At 43.3% G+C, this 23,914-nt stretch overlaps 2 protein-coding genes across 4 annotated transcripts in view; one reads left to right on the top strand and one right to left on the bottom strand.

The window, feature by feature from the left end:
- Positions 1-20,356, bottom strand: part of LOC115171377 (growth factor receptor-bound protein 2) — a 64,815-nt gene extending 44,459 nt beyond the window's left edge. The window contains exons 1-2 of the mRNA XM_029728129.1: positions 20,096-20,356; positions 18,519-18,805 (exon numbers count right to left, since the gene is read on the bottom strand). Of these exons, the coding sequence (XP_029583989.1) occupies positions 18,519-18,596 (78 nt within the window). The 5' untranslated portion in view covers positions 18,597-18,805; positions 20,096-20,356. The remainder of the gene's footprint in view (positions 1-18,518; positions 18,806-20,095) is intronic.
- Positions 20,357-20,834: 478 nt separating this feature from the next.
- LOC115171376 (melanin-concentrating hormone receptor 1-like) lies at positions 20,835-23,642 on the top strand. Of its 3 annotated transcripts, none has more exons than XM_029728126.1 (3): positions 20,835-21,135; positions 21,666-21,756; positions 22,281-23,642. In XM_029728126.1, exons 2-3 carry the CDS (start codon positions 21,678-21,680, stop codon positions 23,309-23,311), a joined length of 1,110 nt encoding a protein of 369 aa, XP_029583986.1. In that variant the 5' UTR covers positions 20,835-21,135; positions 21,666-21,677; the 3' UTR covers positions 23,312-23,642. The 3 variants fall into 3 exon arrangements, with proteins under 3 accessions (XP_029583986.1, XP_029583987.1, XP_029583988.1); XM_029728127.1 differs by having other exon boundaries at positions 21,642-21,756; XM_029728128.1 differs by lacking the exon at positions 20,835-21,135 and having other exon boundaries at positions 21,577-21,756.
- Positions 23,643-23,914: the final 272 nt, after the last annotated feature.

Below are 23,914 nucleotides of genomic sequence, written 5' to 3'. Positions count from 1 at the left end.
AATTCTCAATACTGCCCCCTATCCTCAAAAGGTTAATGACCCCTCTTTCCCAGTCAGCTCACCACCTGCACTCATTCACGTCAACGAATACATCTATTGAATTCAATCACTTTTTGACAGCACACCCTTTTGATTTAAACAAAACCTTACATACATATTTGCTCGTTGTAGAAGTGCACAGAAAGTTACTTTTGGACCTGAATGCAAAAACATTCAACAGATAAGCGTGCTCAAAGTTCACCTATTTTGTATACCTGGCCATACTATGGAGACATCCATGTCTTCATCACTGGAAAAGATAAACGGTTGAGATTGATATCACTTCAAAAGTTGACAAACAGGGTTGTATACCTATTTTAGAATTATTATTTTTTATTTATTTTTTACATTGTCCTTTAACCTTAAAAAGTCAATGATCTAAAAACGCACACTCCAATCTTTTTCATATGTTGTAGCTTAGATCCTATTTTATATCTGAGGTTTTTGTGTTGTGCCGCCATCGATTGAGACAACATGCTCTTGAATACAGACTGGGTGGGTGTAATGTATTGGCTGATAAATGTACTAAAATGCAAATAACATCTCAACTTTCAAAATGGTACCATAAAGATGGTTGAGGTCCACACAGAAGATGTTGACATGAATGGGAATATCAGTTGATTTCAATTATACCGTCAATCTTCCATAGAAAACTTATTGAACTCATAGAAATATAGATAATAGAATATACATGACCAACTAAGTTGACATTCAACCGTGGGTAGACAGGCGGTCATCTTTTTGGTATAAGTTAAAATATCAATTGCAATGGTGTACCAACTAAATTGCAGTGGTCTGAAGGGATAGGTCCATTCTATTAATTATATTTCTATAATTGAAATGAAACCCACCCCGTATCCAAGAGCATGTTGTCTCAACCGATGGCAGACAACACAAAATCCTCAGATATAAAATAGGGTGCCCAACCCTCTTCCTGGAGATCTACTGTCCTGTAGGTTCAGTCCAACCCTAATTTAGCATATCTGATTCAGCTAGTTAAGGTCTTGTTGAGCAGCTAATAAGTAGAACCAGGTGTGTTAAATTAGGGTAGGACTGAAAACCCACAAGACTGTAGATCTCTAGGAAGAGGGCTGGGCAGCCCTGGTCTAAGCTATAACATAAGCAGGACCTACTTATAAAGTTAGCACTTAGATGAGGGCTGAAATTAAAATGTTGGGGGGAGAACCTTCATGTACATGGTTTTTTAGATGCCCATGCAATCAAAATTAATTCTGTCTCTTTGCTCACACCAGTATTCCACGGGTCTTTCCCTGATCTCTGTCGATGATGGTGCCGAAGCAATGTGGCGGTCTAGCATGCGGCTTACGCAACTCCTGCAGGTATTTTAGAGTATCGCTGTGCTGCAGGCGTTGCGTTCTGCCATCAAGCTGCTCGCCGCCTCGCCCTCTGATTAATATTTATGCAGAGCTCGGTGCTGCTAGGGGCTTGGGCGAGGGGGGTGTCAGATCACAGGGGCCCAGCACCACGCTGGCATCTGAGGCTAGGGAAGGACGGGAGGTCTCTCTCTGGCTAGCCTACTCCTTGTCGCCCCAGAGTTGGACCTGTCCTAAAGCAACAGAGAGTAGTGCATACGGCTCAGTACATCACTGGGGCCAAGCATCCTGCCATTCAGGACCTAAATACTAGGCGTGTCAGAGGAAGGCCTAAAAGACTCCAGTCACCCAAGTCATAGACAGTTCTCTCTGCTACCCGCACGGCAAGTGGTACCGGAGCACCAAGTTTAGGTCCAAAAGGCCCCTTAAACAGCTTCTACACTCAAAGCCATAAGACTGCTGAACAATTGATCAAATACTAACATATTGTATACTCCATACTTAATGAGTATATACACACACTAAATACTATTAGTTCATTTTAGTATACTGTAAAAAAAACGGTATCCTTTCAGTTGAGCATACTAGCGCATCGCCTGTCTACCGGAAGTTGATGCTGTTGCTATGCAACCTCTTGATAGCATAACAAATTACTAACCTTAACATTTTTTTTTTTAATCTCAAGTGCCAGAGTGCGCTCTGGCGTTCGTAAATCCAGATCGTTGTCCGATTGTCCGTTTGTAAATTCAGAGCGAATCGTTCTCGGAGCTTTCAGAGCGCACACTGGATGCTCTGGCTGAGGAGTAGGGTTGATCCGGCGTTCTGACCTCACAACGGCAGTCAAGCACCCAAGCTAACTAGCTAACGTTGGCTAGCTTGCTAGCTATTTCCAGACACAAATGAGAGAACACCTCACTCTGACCATTTTACTCGCCCTAGCAGAGCTGGTTAGGCTGTTTTCATGTTATCCAGAAACGTTGGTGACTAACTCTGCTGCTGGCAACAATTTAATTACGTTTTTTTTTTGCCGACGTTACTGACACCGGCTATATATTCAAGGGGTGTTGAGCGTTCTTAAATTAAATCAGTTATTCTGTGCTCTGGAACGCTCAGAAGAAAGTGCTCTGAAATCGGAGTAGAAAGACAGAATTAACAATGTCCATTGAGAACGCATGACTTTACCACTTACCTAAGAACGACGTGAATAATCAAGTCAATAAACGTTGGGTAGTTAGTTCAATTATAGTTTGTATACTGCCTGGCAAGTTTGATGTATTAATAGCCAACTAACGTTAGGTAACTAGCTAACATACCGGTACATACTGATGTAATGCTATGCGGTTCTTAAGGATAGCTTAGCTAACAAATTGTAAGCTAACATAACGTGTAACGTAATTTATTTGAAAAGTCATTACATTGCTCAACATTCTCTTAACATTTGTCATAATTAGTTAAAGCAATGAATTTGTATCAGCTCTCGTCGGACTTCGGCTGCATTTTTTCTGCCATTTTCTTCAAATCTGAAAACGTTGTGAAGCCACGCCCATTTCTGAAGAATTGCATTATGGGCCCCTAAAAGCACAGAAAGTGTCCACTGCTTGTATACTTCGTATTTGAGTGAATTTAGTACGACATCTGGGAACTTTTGGCAAACTAACTATATCCATACTATGACCTATAAGCATGCTACATACTAAATTTAAAGTCACAAATAGTACAGTTAGTATGAGCATTCGAACACAGCTCTAGTGTTTTATTTTTGTAATCTAAAATAATTCTAAATAGGACTCATAACAGAATAAATTCCTCACCTTTTCTGGCCATGATGGGTTCATATGCCCGAATTCAACAAACTACCATGCACATCACTCATTCAATTGAGCATAAGTGAATAGGTAAGTCATGTATTTCAAGTTCTGCTATACGTATCCCATAGAGGCACAGCCAGTTTATAGCCTACAGACGAATTGAACAGTTGAACAACAATTTTCCATTGTATTCTCTTTCAGAAACTGTCATCACAGTCCTTTTCTAAATACCGCATACATTAAACATTCTGCCAACACAGTAAACAGACCAGTAGCTTATGTAAAATATTTGACAGTATGGGTAGGCTACAGTATTGCTGTACGATAGGAGCGTGACATCATAAACCTATTTAATCTCAGAGCCTATACTAAGGCAACACATGGAAAACAATTTATTGATAAACAAATATTTAACAATTTGTTGTTTGTATAGAAGTGTGGGCTGTAGCCTACATTTAAATTGATTCCAACATACAACCAATGTTTCAAAATATGCGGACTGGCAGGATGCATGTCGTTTGAAGAAAAAAAAGCCGCTGCAAATATCAGAACATTCTGCCCACACATCTACAGAAATGTGATCATATATGCAATTGCTGCTTCTTTACACAACTGCCATGGCCTAATTTGAAATAGTGCCAAATTATACAGCAAATAAAGTGTGTTATTGTCACCATAAAGGTGAATGGAGGGCCTTTTCCAGGCAGAGTTTTATTGCTCATTCACAGTGCAGTTTTATGACAGGTCTGATTTCTAACTGAAACATTAGTATGTAGGGCATGCGTGGGGCCTCCCGAGTGGCTCAGTGGTCTAAGGCGCAGCATCGCAGTGCTAGCTTTGCCACTAGAGATTCTGAGTTCGAGTCCAGGCTCTGTCGCGACCCGGGAGACCCATGGGGTGGTGCACAATTGGCCCAGCGTCGTCCGGGGTTTAGGGGAGGGTTCGGCCGGCAGGGATGTCCTTGTCCCATTGCGCATTAGCGACTCCTGTGGCGGGCCGGGCGCAGTGCACGCTGACACAGTTGCCAGGTGTCAAGAAGCAGTGCGACTTGGCTGGGTCGTGTTTCGGAGGACACACGGCTCTCGACCTTCGCCTCTACCAAGTCAGTACGGGTGAGTTTGCAGAGATGAGACAATTGGATACCACGAAATTGGGGAGAAAAAGACAAAAAAATGTATAGCATGCGCCAAGTTTAACCATCTCAATATTTTTGTACACACTCAGACTTGTCAGAAATGGCGCACGCAGAAATTTACGCACCGTTTATAAATGAGGCTCCTATTTAACACGATACAAGAAGTTACTCAAGTCGCAAACCTAAACCCTACTAGGCTATTCCCCTCAGTGGTTTTATGTAACGGTGGATGAATTGAGATGGGTGAGTAAAAGTACAGTAAGCATAGCATTAAAACAAAACTACTTTAAAATCAGTAAAAATTTTATTTCACATGACATACACTGACTGGACGCATCTGGCATCATGGCTCATGTAGCCTTAGCTTCTGTTGTGCTAGAAGAGCACAGTGATGAGGTATTGGCTTGCCCTGCCATATGGCAATGACTGACTTGAGGTGCCCATAGGAAAAACATCTAGGGCAGATAAAAAAGGAGATTTACAGCTCACTGCTTCTACAATATGGCAGTGGCCGCATTATAATGGCACTCTGGTTCTCAACTAGAGGGTTGTCTTTGCTGTACAAATAGATCTGAAAAAGCACTGGCTGCATTCATGCTTCTCAAAGGAGAAACTAGCCAAGATCATAAAGATATGGGGCTTCAAGTTCCATTGTCAGAGGCAGAGGCCCCATCTTTTGATTCCAATCCCATAATGGCATGAGATATAATACGCCTCCTTTCCAACTGAGATGTGAAATGACAACTGTCAGCAGGTCTCGTCATAGAGAGATTAGTGTAGCATTTTAAACCCTAACCCAAAGGAAAATGTTAGAAACCCCCAAAAACCAAAATGAGTTCCTTCCTCTTTTTAACACTGATACAAAATCACATGACACTGTGAAACAAAGCCAATCGCACAATGTGAGGAAAAAATGAACCAGATATTTTTCATATTAGCTACGTACATTTAGTGTGGGCTAAGATTATTCTAGTAACACTTCTCTATTTAGGTTAATATGTAAAGAAACGCTACACATTTGCATTGAGCAGAAATATCTAACAGCTTTAAATGTATGTTTAATAAAAACAGGAAGGTAGGAGTTACAGCTTTGTTGTGTACGCCATTAACTGATAAGCAGGAAAAAAACATTGTGCACCACCACACACACACACACACACACAAAGATGTCTATATGAGGTGCATTTTCTGCAATTACAGTTAGCCTAATACGGACAGTATAATTCAGGGCCAAGACTACAATCAAGCGCCTGAGAAAACTCTTGGTAAGCTAAACGGAACGGGAAAAAAGTGGGGTAGAAAATAGCCATTTTGTAGGAACATTTCAGCTGTTGTTGCTGTCAGAATGTGATTGTCCGCTTAGGTCCTGTGCGGTGTAGCAAATAAGAGGGATACATTTTGGTGTATACTCAGTGTTGCAAATTAGAGAGGAGCCCTGGCTGGTCAATCAGCTGTGTAGTCAGAGGTAGAGGGCCGAGGAACAACGCAACCTGAATGCTCAACACAATGTGAAACCAACAGGACCAAAGGCAGGTCACATGAGTGGCTATGACCACTCACTCACACAGAAAACCCTGAAAAAGCTATGTGGACACTCCTGACCTGCAAAACGATATTTAATTTTCAGAATTTGTTCAAATTAGGTTATGGGTTAGGGTTTGGTTAATTAAGGAAAGGTTCAGTAAAATCAAAAAGTAATTTTGCAGGTCATCAGTGTTCTCTCAGAAAACACATGAAGGGAAACACATTGAAAGGGTAACATCAAAGAGAACACAAATAGGCTACATATACATTCACACATCAAAATGCATGCACAGACTAATTTTCACCAAAACTTTCCCCACTGACTTTTTGTCAGCTCTCGTGGAAATAGAACCAGTTTAAAGTCTTACTTCCCTCTTTTCGGGCAATGAAAGAACTCCCAAGAGCACTTCATAATTAGATAATAATGGACTTCAGAAAACATGTAAAAAATCATGACCAGCTCTACTCCAAGAAATACAAATTGCATGGGCTTTAGTGAACCTTAATTATTCAACAAGACATTGCATTCTAGCGAGAGAAATCAGTAACGCAAACTAATAATCCAAAGTGACTGCTGTCGTATTCATACACAGAACCTTCTGACTAAATACTGAGGGAAAGAGGTTTAAAAGATATCTTGACTTCACGGAGTCAATCTTTGAATCTGGATTATAGAATGATTTATATTTCCTGGAAAAAAGACATTGTCATGTGTATGAAACACAACAAAAGGCTTACACAGCAGCAGCAGCAGCAGCAGCATGAGGCGATTAATGCATGTTACGTTCCAATCCCACCCCTTTCATCCCATCAATGGTCGAGCTTTAGATTACATAACTAGTTAAGGGTCTTTTCTAAAAGCAGGCGGAAATGAGGGTGAAATAAATTGCTGTGTGGCACCAGCTAGTCGCTAAACATCTTCCCAACTGGTTGGATTAAGAATCCTATTTCAACTTTAAGAGGCCTTCAGCTGATATCCCATGATTGACATACAGTTTATCAAATCACTGACATATACAAGCTTTTCTTTCATCAGCTCCACCACCAGACTGTAGGCACTGACATCACAGCACAGCTTCTGGTTTGAAAGGGCCAACTCACTATCTTGTTCAGAGGACAGAGAATCTTACAGTCTAGGCTTCAGCCACCCAGAGACTAACAGTGACACACCGAGAGAGAGAGAGGTGACACAGAGACGACACATTGTGTGAAACACAAGGGCTCAACAGATGCTCCTGTGTGGTGGAGGGGGGATAGAAAATAGAATACAAACACCACATCTCTCCATGCTGGTGCATTTAAGGTGACTTTGGTGGCTTTGAATAAACAAAGCCTCAACACAGGCCATCCTCTCGTGAGAGAGACCCCTTGTCTCAAAAGCAGAGATGCTTAGGCTTACCACTAGCAGGCAGTACTGGAGATAGATGTTGAGAGAAGCGTGCCGTCAGACACTGATGGTCAATCTTGGATGGCTTTTTGAATGCAATACCCTGCATGCAAACTAAACTGGGTTTAATAATTCAGAAGACAGAAGAAACAGATACTTAGCTTTAAAGAGGTGAAAGTTACACATTTATCATGATAAATACCTTGGAATAGATTATTTAGGTATGTAGGCGTAGGCTAGACCTTGTCAATCAATCACAAGACATTGAAGCAGTCTACTCTACAGTATGTGAACCTGACAATTTGCATAAACTGCACAGACTGGAAACAGAATGGCTGAGCTACCTAGTTTCCTTTCCCATTTTTTAAATATCACACTGACAGCTTTTTCTGATGTGATACCCTGAAAAATTAAAAACTGACTGATGCTCTATCACATATCAAAATGTCCAGACTGAATGGAAGCAGCAGTGTCTTAGCCAGCAAGTGGCCAACTATGACAGACAAAACCAACCAACGACATTATAAAGCACACACCAAATTATATACTTATTATCCATTAAAACAGGCTATTTGGAGGAGTTGAGGTTAATATTCACGAGGCCATTTAATATGTTCATTTCCTTTCTGTGCCAAAGAACCATTCAGTTACACAATAAGTCGACTATCTGAAGTGATTGTTCTGTACACAGAAATGATCACACTGCTGTTTGAGACATAAAGCAGACAGAAAAGGCCCATCTTGAGCACTAGCCATGTAGCAGGCCATTTAAAATGTGACCCAACCTCTACCTTGCAACTAGTGACTCTCAGCCCTGCTAGTTTGGGAGCAAGCCAAACCTAAAAAGGAAAAATCCCACTCTCCTCAAATAGAAAGCGGCTAAACTCAAATGGTCACAATGATTATGGAACGGCAGCTTGCCAAAAGGCAGAACACACCCCTGGATTTCAAACTGTTGGTTTATAATCTAGGATTAATCTTTTTAGTGTAATATCCAGTTATGCTCGGTACTCTTTGATGATTACCTTACCTCAGGGGAACAAACCCCATTACAACGGTTTGATTTGTTTGATCTGAAGCAATTTTTAGCTAGCTACATAGCTGTCTTTGTATCAAAGATAATGTGTAGGTTAGAGTAATTATCGAGGTTAGCTAGCCAGCTATTTTCATCCTCCGCGACGCCGTTCTCCAAACTTAGTCAACACTGCTAGCTAGCCAACTTCTACCGACTAGCAGCACTGTAGAAACTAATACATTACAACGGAACAACGGAACGATTTGATTAGTGTGGTGTTAGCTAGCTACATAGTTGCCTTTGCTGTCTTTGTATCTAAGATAGTGTAGTTTTAGAGTAATTATCGGGTTAGCTAGCCACTATTTTCGTCCGCCGCGACGCCCGTTCTCCTAACTTAGTCAACACTGCTAGCTAGCCAACCTTTACCAACTAGCAGCACTGTAGAAACTAATACATTACAACGGAATGATTTGATTAGTGTATTGTTACCTAGCTACATAGTTGTCTTTGTCATAGTTTGATAATTGTGTAGTTTAGAGTAATTATCGAGGTTAGCTAGCCAGCTATTTCGTCCTCCGCGACACCATTTTCCAAACCTAGCCAACTTTTACCGACGAGCAGCATTGTAGAAACTAAATACATTACAAAGGAAGTCTTGATTAGTTGTTATGTTAGCTAGCTACATAGTTGCCTTCGTATCATGATAAAGGTGTAGTACTGAAACTATCGAGGTGTACCTAGCCAGCTACACTTTCAAACAAAGTCAACAACACAGCCACTGCTAGCTAGCCTACTTCACCAGCCAGCAGTACTGTATACATTTTAGTCATTTTAGTCATAAGATTTTTTGCAACGTAAGCTTAACTTTCTGAATATTCGAGACGTGTAGTCCACTTGTCATTCCAATCTCCTTTGCATTAGCGTAGCCTCTTCTGTAGCCTGTCAACTATGTTGTCTGGTCAATCCCTGTTCGCTCCCCTCTGCACAGGCCATACAAACGCTTCCACACCGCGTGGCCGCTGCCACTCTAACCTGGTGGCCCCCGCGCGCACAACCCACGTGGAGTTCCAGGGTCTCCGGCAGCCTCTGGAACTGCCAGTCTGCGGCCAACAAGGCAAGAGTTAATCTCACAGCCTATTCTACCCTCCAGTCCCTCGTAATTCATTGGCGCTGACGGAAACATGGATATACCACAGAAAACACTGCTACTCCTACTGCTCTCTCCTTGTCTGACCACGTGTTCTCGCATACCCCGAGAGCATCTGGCCAACGGGGTGGTGGCACTGGAATCCTCATCTCTCCCAAGTGGACATTCTTTCTCCCCTGACCATCTGTCTATCTCCTCATTTGAATTCCATGCTGTCACAGTTACCAGCCCTTTCAAGCTTAACTCCTTATCATTTATCGCCCTCCAGGTTCCCTGGAGAGTTCATCAATGAGCTTGACGCCTTGATAAGTTCCTTTCCTGAGTATGGCTCACCTCTTACAGTTCGAGGACTTTAACCTCCCCACTCTACCTTTGACTCATTCCTCTCTGCCTCTTCTTTCCACTCCTCTCCTCTTTTGACCTCACCCTCTCACCTTCCCCCCCTACTCACAGGCATGGCAATACGCTTGACCTCATCTTTAATAGATGCTGTTCTTCACTAATTCATTGCAACTCCCTCCAAGTCTCCGACCACTACCTTGTATCCTTTTCCCTCTCGCTCTCCTCCAACGCTTCTCACTCTGCCCCTACTCAGATGGTATTGCGCCGTCGCAACCTTCGCTCTCATCCTCTTCCATCCTATCATCTCTTCCCTCTGCTCAAACCATCTCCAACCAATCTCCTGATTCTGCTCCTCAACCCTCCTCTCCTCCCTTTCTGCATCCTTTGACTCTCTATGTCCCCTATCCTCCAGGCTGGCTCGGTCCCTCCCCTCCTGCTCCGTGGCTCGACGACTCATTGCGAGCTCACAGAACAGGGCCTCCGGGCAGCCAAGCGGAAATGGAGGAAACTCGCCTCCCTGCGGACCTGGCATCCTTTCACTCCCTCCTCTCTACATTTTCCTCCTCTGTTTCTGCTGCTAAAGCCACTTTCTAACCACTCTAAATTCCAAGGATCTGCCTCTAACCCTAGGAAGCTCTTGCACCTTCTCCTCCCTCCTAGAATCCTCCTCCCCCTCAATGCCCCCCTCCTCCCTCTCTGCGGATGACTCGTCAACCATTTGTGAAAAGAAGGTCGACGACATCCGATCTCGTTTGTTAAGTCAAACGACACCGCTGGTCCTGCTCACACTGCCCTACCCTGTGATTTGACCTCTTTCTCCCCTCTCTCTCCAGATGAAATCTCGCGTCTGTGACGTCCGGCCGCCAACAACCTCCCGCTTGACCCTATCCCTCCGCTCTTCCCAGACCATTTCCGGAGACCTTCTCCATTACCTCACCTCGCTCATCCACGTCATCCTTGACCGCTGGCTACGTCCCTTCCGTCCTTCAAGAGAGCGAGAGTTGCACCCCTTCTGGAAAAAACCTACACTCGATCCCTCCGATATCAACAACTACAGACCAGTATCCTTTCTTTCTTTTTCTCTCCAAAAACTCTTGACGTGCCGTCCTTGGCCAGCTCTCCTGCTATCTCTCTCAGAATGACCTTCTGATCCAAACCAGTCAGGTTCTCAGACTGGTCATTCAACTGAAACTGCTCTTCTCTGTGTCACGAAGGCTCTCCGCACTGCTAAAGCTAACTCTCTCTCCTCTGCTCTCATCCTTTTAGACCTATCTGCTGCCTTTGATACTGTGACCACCAGATTCTCCTCTCCACCCTCTCCGAGTTGGGCATCCCCTCCGGCGCGGCCCACGCTTGGATTGCGCCCTACCTGACAGGTCGCCTCCTACCAGGTGGCGTGGCGAGAATCTGTCTCCGCACCACGTGCTCTCACCACTGGTGTCCCCCAAAGCTCTGTTTCTAGGCCCTCTCCTATTCTCGCTATACACCAAGTCACTTGGCTCTGTCCATATCCTCACATGGTCTCTCCTATCATTGCTATGCAGACGACACTCAATTAATCTTCCTCCTTTCCCCCTTCTGATAACCAGGTGGCGAATCGCATCTCTGCATGTCTGGCAGACATATCAGTGTGATGACGGATCACCACCTCAAGCTGAACCTCGGCAAGACGGAGCTGCTTTTCCTCCCGGGGAAGGACTGCCCGTTCCATGATCTCGCCATCACGGTTGACAACTCCATTGTGTCCTCCTCCCAGAGTGCTAGGAACCTTGGCGTGACCCTGGACAACACCTTGTCGTTCTCCACTAACATCAAGGCGGTGACCCGATCCTGTAGGTCCATGCTCTACAACATTCGCAGAGGACGACCCTGCCTCACACAGGAAGCGGCGCAGGTCCTAATCCAGGCACTTGTCATCTCCCGTCTGGATTACTGCAACTCGCTGTTGGCTTCCCTGCCTGTGCCATTAAACCCCTACAACTCATCCAGAACGCCGCAGCCCGTCTGGTGTTCAACCTTCCCAAGTTCTCTCACGTCACCCCGCTCCTCCGCTATCTCCACTGGCTTCCAGTTGAAGCTCGCATCCGCTACAAGACCATGGTGCTTGCCTACGGAGCCGTGAGGGGAACGGCACCTCCATACCTTCAGGCTCTGATCAGTCCCTACACCCAAACGAAGGCACTGCGCTCATCCACCTCTGGCCTGCTGTCCCCCTACCTCTGAGGAAGCACAGTTCCCGCTCAGCCCAGTCAAAACTGTTCGCTGCTCTGGCACCCCTATGGTGGAACAAGCTCCCTCACGACGCCAGGACAGCGGAGTCAATCACCACCTTCCGGAGACACCTGAAACCCCACCTCTTTAAGGAATACCTAGGATAGGATAAAGTAATCCTAACCCCCCCCCCCCTAAAAGATTTAGATGCACTATTGTAAAGTGGTTGTTCCACTGGATATCATAAGGTGAATGCACCAATTTGTAAGTCGCTCTGGATAAGAGCATCTGCTAAATGACTTAAATGTAAATGTAATGTAAATGTAATGTAAATATCTGAAGAAAAACCCATGTTAGCAAATAGTGGTTGCTCCAAGCTGCCTTCTAGGTTTAGGCGTATGGCAAAGACTGAAAACACAATCTTAGGCACTATCGTATGTGCATTTGCACATGCAGTAACTCTGCAATGGCATTTGCATTGCAGTCAATGAAAGTTATTCCTCACCAATGCATGACCCCCCCCAAAAAACGTGCTAAACGAAAGCAGCTGAGAATAGTCCATCACATGGAAGCTGGTGCACTCAGCTTTATTTCGTGGTTTAGCCTACGTGCTAAACATGCCACGATGTGAGGTGCCTATGGGCATTATGGGGGATGGAGAGAGAATATGGGCATGTTCTGTCCTGTCCCACAGAAGAGCAATCTGGAGGGGAGAACATTCAGACATACGTCTTGCTATCAGTAGAGTGAGGAAAGGAGGGGGGGATTAAGAGTGATAGTTGGAGAAAGGGCGACTTGTCAAGTGAACGGACTACGGTTCCCCTCAAACCTGGTGGTGCCAGATAAGGTAGCCATCAACCAAGCACCGCCTCCCCATTTCAGATTCTGTCTCCCCTCTATTTCTGTGAACGACTGAAGGGAAAACCTCAGTGAGTGACATTGGCAAGTCACTGCTACTGCAGAAAAACTGCTGTTCTGGGGGCTGTTGCTCTAAATAGGCCGACAATCCCGTCTCCGAATGTGGAGCTTGCTCGGCACTATTCTGTTAATGACCCCTCTTTCCCAGTCAGCTCACCACCTGCACTCATTCACGTCAACGAATACATCTATTTGAATTCAATCACTTTTTGACAGCACACCTTTTGATTTAAACAAAACCTTACATACATATTTGCTCGTTGTAGAAGTGCACAGAAAGTTACTTTTTGGACCTGAATGCAAAAACATTCAACAGATAAGCGTGCTCAAAGTTCACCTATTTTGTATACCTGGCCATACTATGGAGACATCCATGTCTTCATCACTGGAAAAGATAAACGGTTGAGATTGATATCACTTAAAAAGTTGACAAACAGGGTTGTATACCTATTTTAGAATTGTTATTTATTTTTTACATTGTCCTTTAACCTTAAAAAGTCAATGATCTAAAAACGCACACTCCAATCTTTTTCATATGTTGTAGCTTAGATTCTATTTTACATCTGAGGTTTTTGTGTTCTGCCACCATCGATTGAGACAACATGCTCTTGAATACAGGGTGGGTGTAATGTATTGGCTGATAAATGTACTAAAATGCAAATAACATCTCAACTTTCAAAATGGTACCACAAAGATGGTTGAGGTCCACACAGAAGATGTTGACTTGAATGGGAATATCAGTTGATTTCAATTATACCGTCATTCTTCCATAGAAAACTTATTGAACTCATAGAAATTACATTTACATTTAAGTCATTTATATAGATACTAGAATATACATGACCAATTAAGTTGACATTCAACAGTGGGTAGACCGGCGGCCATCTTTTTGGTATAAGTAGAACCAGGTGTGTTAAATTAGGGTAGGACTGAAAACCCACAGGACTGTAGATCTCTAGGAAGAGGGTTGGGCAGCCCTGGTCTAAGCTATAACATAAGCAAATATTTTTTAGATGGGCATTAAAAGTTTTTTTTTTTTTTTTATTACACAAAAAAATATAAATGCAACATGTAAAGTATTGGTCTCATGCATTATGAGCTGAAATAAAAGATCTAATACATTTTCCATGTGCACAAAATGCTTCTCTCAAATTTTGGTGCACAAATTTATATTTCATCCCTGTTAGTGATCATTTCTCCTTTGCCAAGATAATCCATCCATCTGACAAGTGTGGCATATCAAGAAGCTGATTAAACAGCATGATCATTACACAAGTACAACTTGTGCTGGGGACAATAAAAGGCCACACTAAAATGTGCCGTTTTGTCACACAACACAATGCCACAGATGTCTCAAGTTGAGGGATCGTACAATTGGCATGCTGACTGCAGGAATGTACACCAGCGCTGTTGCCAGATAATTGAATGTTAATTTCTTTATCATAAGATGCCTCCGACGTCGTTTTAGAGAACTTGGCAGTACGTCCAACCGGCCTCACAACTGCAGACCGAGCGGTTTGCGCTTGTCAACATTGTGACAGAGTGCCCCATGGTGGATTATGGCATGGGCAGGCATTAGCTACAGATAACGAACACTATTGCATTTTATCCATGGCAGTTTGAAGGCACATATACCGTGACGAGATCCTGAGGCTCATTGTTGTGCAAAAACCTAACGTTTCAGCTTGATAATGCACAGTCGTAAGGATCTGTACACAATTCGTGGAAGCTGAAAATGTCCCAGCTCTTCCATGGCCTGCATACTCACCAGACATGCCACCCATTGAGCATGTTTGGGATGCTCTGGATTGACGTGTATGACAGAGTGTTCCAGTTCCCGCCAATATCCAGCAACTTCACATAGCCATTGAAGAGGAGTGGGACAAACATTCCACAGGACACAATCAACAGCCTGATCAACTCTCTACAAAGGAGAGGTGTCGCACTGCATGAGGCAAATGGTGGTCACACCAGATACTGACTGGTTTTCTGATCTACGCCCCTATCTTTTTTAAGGTGTCTGACCAACTGATGCATATCTGTATTCCCAGTAATGTGAAATCCATAGATTAGGGCTTAATTTATTTATTTCAATTGAGTGATTTCCTTATGAACTGTAACTCAGTAAAATCATAGAAATTGTTGCATTTATATTTATGTTTAGTAATGTTTTGTTAATAGAAATTATAAAATAGTGTGACAACCCTGTTTATACATTTCTATTGTCACGTACACTGAATAGGTGCAGTGAAATATGTTGTTTTACCGGGTTAGTCATAGTAGTGCGGCACCCCTGGAGATTTTAAATGATATCAAACTCAACTGCTTATCTTTTCCAGTAATGAAGGATGTCTCATGGTGCGGTGGGGTATGCAAAATGGGCAAACGTGTATGGAAAATGTTGTTTAAATCATAAGGGATGCTGTCTAAGTGATTGAATTCAAATGGGATTCACCCATAAGTGAGACGCACCAATCATTCTACTGAGGACCCCCTGATGATTCCTAGGAATTGAATCCAAAACATGTCAGCCAAAGAACAAAGGCAGCACACAGAGAAAGGATTATGAGATGCAAGGTTCCAGGGACAGAGCAGGAGGGGCTAGCCAAAAGCACTTACTTAAAGAGATTCTCTAGGACAATGAACCCTAGACCTCCCCATGCTCTGGTAGTGCATACTCCTTTCACATTCAAACTCATGCCTCTGCAAGGTAGACAGGCTGACAATGTCCGTCTCTGTGTTGAGGATCTGATGTGATCAAGTATTAAAAATGGACTTGGATGGGTAAAGAAAACAGACTGTCTGAATCAGACTGTCCCAATCATCAAACATTTCACGCTGGGTAGCGTGCGGTCTACTTCTAGAAGTTAACTTCTTTCAGAGTAACACTAACGATTCTGGCTGTGAAAATCGAGATCACTTTTTTCTTCTTCTGATATGCAAATTTAATAAGAACCCTTATATGTAGCTCTACTTTCTGAGCCCTCCCTCCCCCAGAGTCCCCTGGTGAGATAAGGCCTCTTCAAAACCCCATAGCAAATCACATACGAAGACAAAAAAAACAGGCCAAAATGAATTCATACATTGCCAGAGACTAAAAAGCAAAGTTGACTGCACCTAGTCCGCATACAATCCTTTTCATATTTATAAGTAACGATATTCAAGAGACATGAGAGAACTCCTCAAGATCTTACTGACACATATGAAGGGCTGGATGAAGGGAGGCAGAATGGAAAGGCCGCTCCCAAACAAGGCCATTTAAAAATTTCTACCACAGATATAATGAGACGTGTTCTCATATGGCAGGACCTACTTATAAAGTTAGCACTTATATGAGGGCTGAAATTAAACTGTTGGGGGGAGAACCTTTCATGTACATGGTTTTTAGATGCCCATGCAATCAAAATTAATTCTGTCTCTTTGCTCACACCAGTATTCCACGGGTCTTTCCCTGATCTCTGTCGATGATGGTGCCGAAGCAATGTGGCGGTCTAGCATGCGGCTTACGCAACTCCTGCAGGTATTTTAGAGGCTTTGCGTTCTGCCATCAAGCTGCTCGCCGCCTCGCCCTCTGATTAATATTTATGCAGAGCTCGGTGCTGCTAGGGGCTTGGGCGAGGGGGGTGTCAGATCACAGGGGCCCAGCACCACGCTGGCATCTGAGGCTAGGAAGGACGGGAGTCTCTCTCTGGCTAGCCTACTCCTTGTCACCCCAGAGTTGGACCTGTCCTAAAGCAACAGAGAGTAGTGCATACGGCTCAGTACATCACTGGGGCCAAGCATCCTGCCATTCAGGACCTAAATACTAGGCGTGTCAGAGGAAGGCCTAAAAGACTCCAGTCACCCAAGTCATTGACTGTTCTCTCTGCTACCGTACGGCAAGTGGTACCGGAGCGCCAAGTTTAGGTCCAAAAGGCTCCTTAACAGCTTCTACACCCAAGCCATAAGTCTGCTGAACAATTGATCAAATGGCCACCTAGACAATTTACATTGACACCCCCACCCCTTTGCTTTTACACTGCTGCTACTCGCTGTTTATTATCAATGTATAGTCACTTTACCTATGTGTACAAATTACCTCGACTAACCTGTACCCCTGCACATTGACCCGGTACCGGAACCCCTCGTATATAGCCTCATTATAGTTGTGTTTCTTTTCATTTTTTCCCCTTTAGTTTATTTAGTAAATATTTGATTAACTCTATTTACTACACTGCATTGTTGGTTAAGGGCTTGTAAGTAAAAATTTCACGGTAAGGTCTACACTTGTTGTATTCGGCACATGACAAATAACATTAGATTTGAAATGAAGAGTATTGTGTTTCTGTGGTTATAGGGGTCGTGTAAGATACCACTGTGCTTAACTAGCTTTAAGCATTACTTAACTATACTTTAAAACCCAGAAATTAGCTAGTCAAGAACATATTTTCTGAGTGTGACTCATGTTGAAGAGACTGGGTGGGTTTTAAAATGAAGTGGGAGATGACTACTGATACTGTTTCAACAGCAGTGTCCTCTCCAACTGCATGAGAGGCGGGTGGGTACATGTTGCCTGTCAACACACACCGCTATTGTGGTGTAAGAACAGGGACGGTTTGCACTGGTGTGTTATGTTCATCATGTGTCCCAGAGGGGAAAATCTCTGTTGACATTCATACACAAATAGTGCATGAGGCATTCTGATGGGGTCTATGGACTGCTAATAGCCACACAAAACACCACAGAATGCCATAAATAGTTCAACGGATTTAAAATGTACAGAATCTTACAAACATGTAGTTGCTAGCAAGAGAGGTTTAGCGCCATTTGCTACACACACACACAATGGTTTGAAATGGAAATCAGATAAAACATATGATAGCTGGTGTGCTTAGGCAGTAAATTTACCCCCTCTTTACCTAAAACCCATTGACATTCAGAGGGATTATGATGATTACATTTAAATCCCAGAGCACTTGTATAGATTTTTCCTAATATCTTGCAGTCCCACGATGATCAAGCTCTGAAAATGGACTGAGCTCTTTTCAGGGAGCCTGAGAGTGAGGCTTTGAGTAAGATGGCTGTCTGAAGTGATCCATTGGCCCCAGGTTGTGTCAGATTAGAGAAGTTGCAGGATTGGCATTTCAACACAGTGAAATAAACCCATCCACACAGCCCTTGTGTTCTCTGTGTTGAGCCCTATCACTCTACTAGGCCTAAACCTTGTATTGAACGTACTATGATGTTGGCTCATTCATTGAATAAGGTGTAGCTTTAGATACCGATACTATACTGTGTGTGAAGAAAGGGCTGACGAAAGAAAGTGCAAAGAGGAACTTTGCAGAAGGCAACAACTGACAAAATAAGCTATTGTGCTGCTGTTATTTATTAGACGTGGGAGGATAAGGTCTGATATTTTCCATGACAATCATTTTATTGTAGCTGGTTTGCAATAGAAAAACATGTTTGTGTAATTCAAATGTAATTTTTCTTGACAATTGAGGGGCATATGCTCCCAGAACAGCAATTTGATGTGCCAGTAAAACATATATTTGTCCATTAATTGTAGATTAACAACCTTTGATCAGGTGAATTATACAATCATTTAAAGCAGATAACTAGCAGCTACCAAGCCTTGCAATTCATTCATTTGAAGACAAAAAAATGCACTCATCCTACCTTTAGAACTTCCCCACGTTTAAAACTTAACTCGTCGTCAGCAGTGGCTTTGAAATCGTATTTTGCAATGGCCTCCATGGTACTGGTTGTTGGATAAACGTGGGTTTAGGGTACTTGATAGGGTGAATGCTGTTTTATTCCCTGTCGTTGATGTGTGGAGACCAGCAGTGTCAAAATAAAAACACAGTTCAAGAATTCCGTGATCGGTTGCTTGCTCCGAGTCGCTCCTCCCGTCTATGACCCGTTCCTTTAGGGCTGGATCCTCACATAAAGCTCACAGAAGGTATCTGCAAAAAAAGGAGAAACATGCCACAAATTAATATCTAGCGTCTCTGTTTATGCCTGGATGTTGTGTCGGTCAACCACTGTATGATGATGGGACTGAAATTGACAGATGTTTTTCTAAAAAGAGATGAAGGCAGACAGTTGACATCTTTCGGGTGTGCACTTGATACATTTGATGCTGATAAAAAACAAACCAAACGGCAGTGAGATGGGTGGAGTTTGTTTTGCATGGCTGGTGCCCAGGGTGGACGGAGTATATTCATTTTAGACCATTCCATTGGTCCTTAAGTGAAATCTCAACCCACCTGGGGCACCTGGCAATGCAAAACGAACTGTACCAATGTCAGAAATAAATCCACACTAGTGGTTGGCCAATATTTGACAATTGACAGGCCATTGTTGGGTCAAGGAATGGGGGAGCGCTAAAGTCTGTAGCTACTTCTTGTAGTGCAACATGCCTCATACGAAGTTTACTAGCTCTCCAATCAGATTCGTTGTTTACTAAACATTTCTTAGCCTGCTTGATACACACACAACAATCAAAACCAGCACTGGAATATTCCATTTCTGCACCATATCGATACTTTCTGCTACGTAGGTCACTACTACTTACCCAGGCTTACTTACCAATCATGCGAAGTACGTTATATTAAGTGACTAGCTAGCTAGTTGGTGAACATTATCTTTCTAGGTTATTATTTGACAATTCACGTTTATGGGAGGCTTTCTGGCAACTCTCGTTATCAGTTTGTGGCAGAGCTTCCACTTGTAGCAAAGTCAGTTAACTTAGTTAGCTAACTAACGTTAGGTACCCACATTAGGGCCAGTGACATAGCCAATTCTACTACATTTGCGCTAAAGTGTTACAGTAGCTAAATTCACTTATGGTGGTTGTACTGTGTAACACAGTTTCCAGCTGTTTTGAATTACAGCTAGGAGCCAGTTCAAACGCTAGACATCTGAAAGAGGAAGCTAACGTTAGCTAGCAACTAGCCAAAACGAAAAAGCTAGCCGGCTATTTAGCTAGATACAAGTAACAACAAACACAAATAAAAAACACCAACCTATTTAACTAACAGTTATTCGTTTAATATCTACGTTAAATGTCTGTGTACAGTTATGTATGTCAATTCGTAGTTTTATGCATGGGAAGCAGATAGGCCTATTAGCTAGCTACAGTACTATAGCTAACCAAATCAAAAAAAGAAGAAAATACTTTCGTAGGCTAGCGGGTACTGTAGCTGGCTGGCTAGCCTTTGCTTTGTATTCAGTAGAACGAGACAAAAACTCACCCGCCAGTTTAGCTGTGAAATGTAAAGTTCTTGCTTGATCAAATGTCCTTATTGTTTATGATCCACCCTTTACAGTTTTGTTAGTGAAGGTAAATGTACAAAATACGTCTGTTTTTGCTTAAACCCGAACTAGCCAGCGACGTTTATTTCCGCTTCCTTCCAGATACTTCGGGTGCTGCTGCTGCTGCTTCGGCTCCTGCCTCGCGCTGTGAGCAGGGTGTCTGACCGGCCCATAGGTCTCGCCTGCGAGCCACTGGACCGTCTATCGCGATACTTTCACCTGATAGCTAGCTGCATAATGCTCTGTGGTTGCATTGCTGCTTTTTTACAATTTTAATTCAAGTACAGCGTAGATATATGTATCTCTGTCTGTCACATAACTTTGGTGTGCCTGATGCAGTAATAGGCAATATAGATGAAAGTGTTGTTGTACTATTTAAAACACATTTCTGTTACATAGCTAGTTAGATGGTGAAAAACATAGGAGAGTGCGTTACCTAGTGGCAAATAGTGTCCACTACGGTCTACACACAAACAAATAATGCTTACACGCTGGTGTCATGGGAAGAAAGGCAAGGAAGTGAATGATTGGAATACAAATAGCTACATTTAGAAGTATTGTCAATGTCCCCCTATCCTGGAAATTGTGGCACGTTTTTTTTCTTAGTTGTTGTCATTCCAACAAACAGTGCCATCACAAACGGGCATCAATCTTGACAGAGGCACTGTTTTACTTGTGCACTCAGGCACTTACAAACTGGTATCACACATAGCCTATTATTGCGGCGATGTAAAATCAGTTGTCACTACGTGTCTCTATGTACCCCTCCTCTTTTTCTATACCATATAGGGCAGGATGCGAAGCCACCATGTGAAATGTTGGCAAGGCGCATCACTGTAAACCTCACAGGTTCCTCAACCTCACTCTTTCAAGAAGTATTCTTGTGCGAGGGAGTGCTTTGATTAGCAACTCTACTGGTGTAAAGATAGAAGACCAATTGGATTTTGAGGAGAGGCTACAGATATAGGAGCAGGAAAAGGTCGGTTTGTACAAATTTACCACTGTCTCCAATGAATTACTTTGATTGATTGATTGATTGATTGATTGATTGATGTACTAGAATAATTGGAGCCTGGTTCATCACCAATAATTACAGTGCACAGCATCGACAAGGGCGCCCGTGCCTTTCTTTGGGTCTAAGATGTTTACAATTCGGGTTGTAAAGAATGTTGAGTAGGTGCAAATGTTTCACCTGAGAAGTATTATTATCATTATTTTGCATTGTGCTGTCTTTTTGAGACTGTGATGAGGACAAGGATTTTTCCGATATATTTTGATGTCGTTACAACAATTCTTGTCATTATGAAATAATACATTTCACTATTCGACTGCATCTGTTTGAACGTGAAGTGGGTTTTATTGACAGTAGCCAAGCAGTACAATAATAGTATAGCCTACTGATGATAGAATATTCATTTCTATAGTCCACTCTGATGGTAATTAGGCCTACGTTATTTGCCTGTTTTCACATCATTTTTAATTCAGAGTCCATCCTTTTGTTGAGCTTAGTCTAACTTCGAAATGGACTTCGAAAATGTATCGAATGAGAACTGGTCTCAGACGTCTCTCCCATCATACAACTCACCTGAAAGTCCAGCAGGTAGCCTGTGATTTTCCTGATTTCATGCATGAATGTTATAATGTAAATTCAATGTTAATGAATTCAATGTTATCCTGGGAATTTAGTCCTATGACTTTTACTTTACATATGAGTGAAATTATTAAATGTGAACGCGTGGTTTAATTAAACAACAAGGCCCGAGGTGTGGTATATGGCCAAATATTACAAACCCCCAAGGTGCCTTATTGCTATTATAAACTGGTTACCAACAATTAGAACAGTAAAAATAAATGTTCTGTCATTCCCCTGGGATACCATCTGATATACAACTGCATTCAGGGCTTGAACAACCCAGTTTATAATAAGCCATGAATATCAGCACCACATGAGTTGACAGCTCCCATCTCTGAGGATTAGTTTGGAGTCTTTGATCTTTGTGATGTAGCAGCCAGGAGTGACATTATACTGTTAGTAAAAATCAAGACTTACTGTATGCAAGCGAACACCTGTCTGAATGACACTGCAACATGAGACTGAATGTACTTTTCCTGTCATACTTACAGAAAATGATGTGCCCTACCACAACGTCCTAATGCCCAGCATTTTCGGTGTCATCTGCTTCTTTGGGATTATTGGCAACTGCATTGTCATCTACACCATTGTGAAGAAGACCAAGTTCCGAGCGCAGCAGACAGTGCCGGACATCTTCATCTTCAGCTTGTCTTTAGTGGACCTCCTCTTCCTCCTGGGCATGCCCTTCCTCATCCACCAGCTCATGGGCAACGGATCCTGGTGCTTTGGTGACATCATGTGCACGGTCATAACCGCCCTGGACTCCAACAGCCAGATAGTGAGCACCTACATCCTCACCGTCATGACTCTGGACCGCTACCTGGCCACGGTCCATCCCATCCGCTTCAACCATGTGCGCACACCCTGTGTGGCGGGGGCTGCGGTGGGGCTGGTGTGGGTGCTCTCCCTGGTTTCCATCACTCCCGTGTGGATGTATGCTGGCCTTATGCCCCGAGGTGACGGCTCAGTGGGCTGTGCCCTCCTGCTGCCAAATCCAGCCACGGACACCTACTGGTTTACCCTCTACCAGTTTGTGCTGGCCTTCGCCCTGCCTCTGGTCATCATCTGCGTGGTGTTCTGCAAGATCCTCCAGAACATGTCTGCCACGGTGGCCCCCCTGCCCCAGAGCAGCTTGAGAGTACGTACACGTAAGGTGACCTGTATGGCTGTGGCTATATGCCTGGCCTTCTTCATCTGCTGGGCTCCGTACTACATCCTGCAGCTGGCCCACCTGGGGATCCAGAAACCCAGCTTTGCCTTCCTATATGTCTACAACATTGCCATCAGCATGGGTTACGCTAACAGCTGCATCAACCCATACCTCTACATCGTGCTGAGTGAGACCTTTAAGAGGCAGTTCATTGTGGCCATCCGGCCAAACAATCGGGTCTTCAGGTTGAACTCTGGCATGGCTGACGGCAGTGTGAGTCTGAGACTGCCACCAGAGGGTAATCATCAGTCTCAGTCCTCCAGAGACCTACTAGTACACAACATGCTGCCTGTCACTGTGGCTGTAAACTGAGTCAGGAGCCCTAGCCCAGCCCCATCGCTCAGCCCTATTTCCATGAATCTGGGCTCTCTCTCAGCTCAGCGGGAAGTGGTACCCCCATCAGCCAGTCATGCTCCCAATGTGTATGACAGGGTTAATGTGCAATGTATGTAGTATGTTGAGTATGTACAGTATCTATTTTGTACACAGCAGTACTGTGTTTAAAATACACTTTTCCCGACAGGGACATTCAACTTCATCCTATTAATCCTATCCTATCATGCTCCCATGAAGGAACTGTGAATACAGGGACTTTGTACTAGTATTCAGTTGGCAATTGAACTGTAGGCTATTAGTAACAATGTGAACTTTTATAAAATAATGTCAGCCCACAGTTATCAATAACACTATTTTGCAGTTCTATTTCAAGTGGTAACAATTTGTATTTCGTTTTCTTTGATGATAATCACATTTGACAGATTTCCACTGCAGTTCAATGTGTTAAAACAGGTTTCTGTGTAGATATGTGATGTCCTGTGATTCTGCCATCGGTCCGTCCAGTCAGTGATCTGAGATGCAGGGAAACCACACCTTGTCGTAATGTAATCTATGTCTATACTGGAACCTGTGTGATGA

This window comes from Salmo trutta, chromosome 32 (assembly GCF_901001165.1).
Source record: "Salmo trutta chromosome 32, fSalTru1.1, whole genome shotgun sequence".
Lineage (NCBI taxonomy): Eukaryota > Metazoa > Chordata > Actinopteri > Salmoniformes > Salmonidae > Salmo > Salmo trutta.
Note: the sequence above shows the minus strand (reverse complement) of the source record. Positions and strands in the feature narration are given on the sequence as shown.

What these genes read in the sequence shown, in the direction of transcription:
- LOC115171376 (XM_029728126.1), top strand. Translation starts at nt 21,678, where the DNA reads ATGGACTTCGAAAATGTATCGAATGAGAACTGGTCTCAGACGTCTCTC. An exon ending in CTCACCTGAAAGTCCAGCAG is followed by an intron (nt 21,757 to 22,280) that starts GTAGCCTGTGAT and finishes TCATACTTACAG; the next exon opens with AAAATGATGTGCCCTACCAC.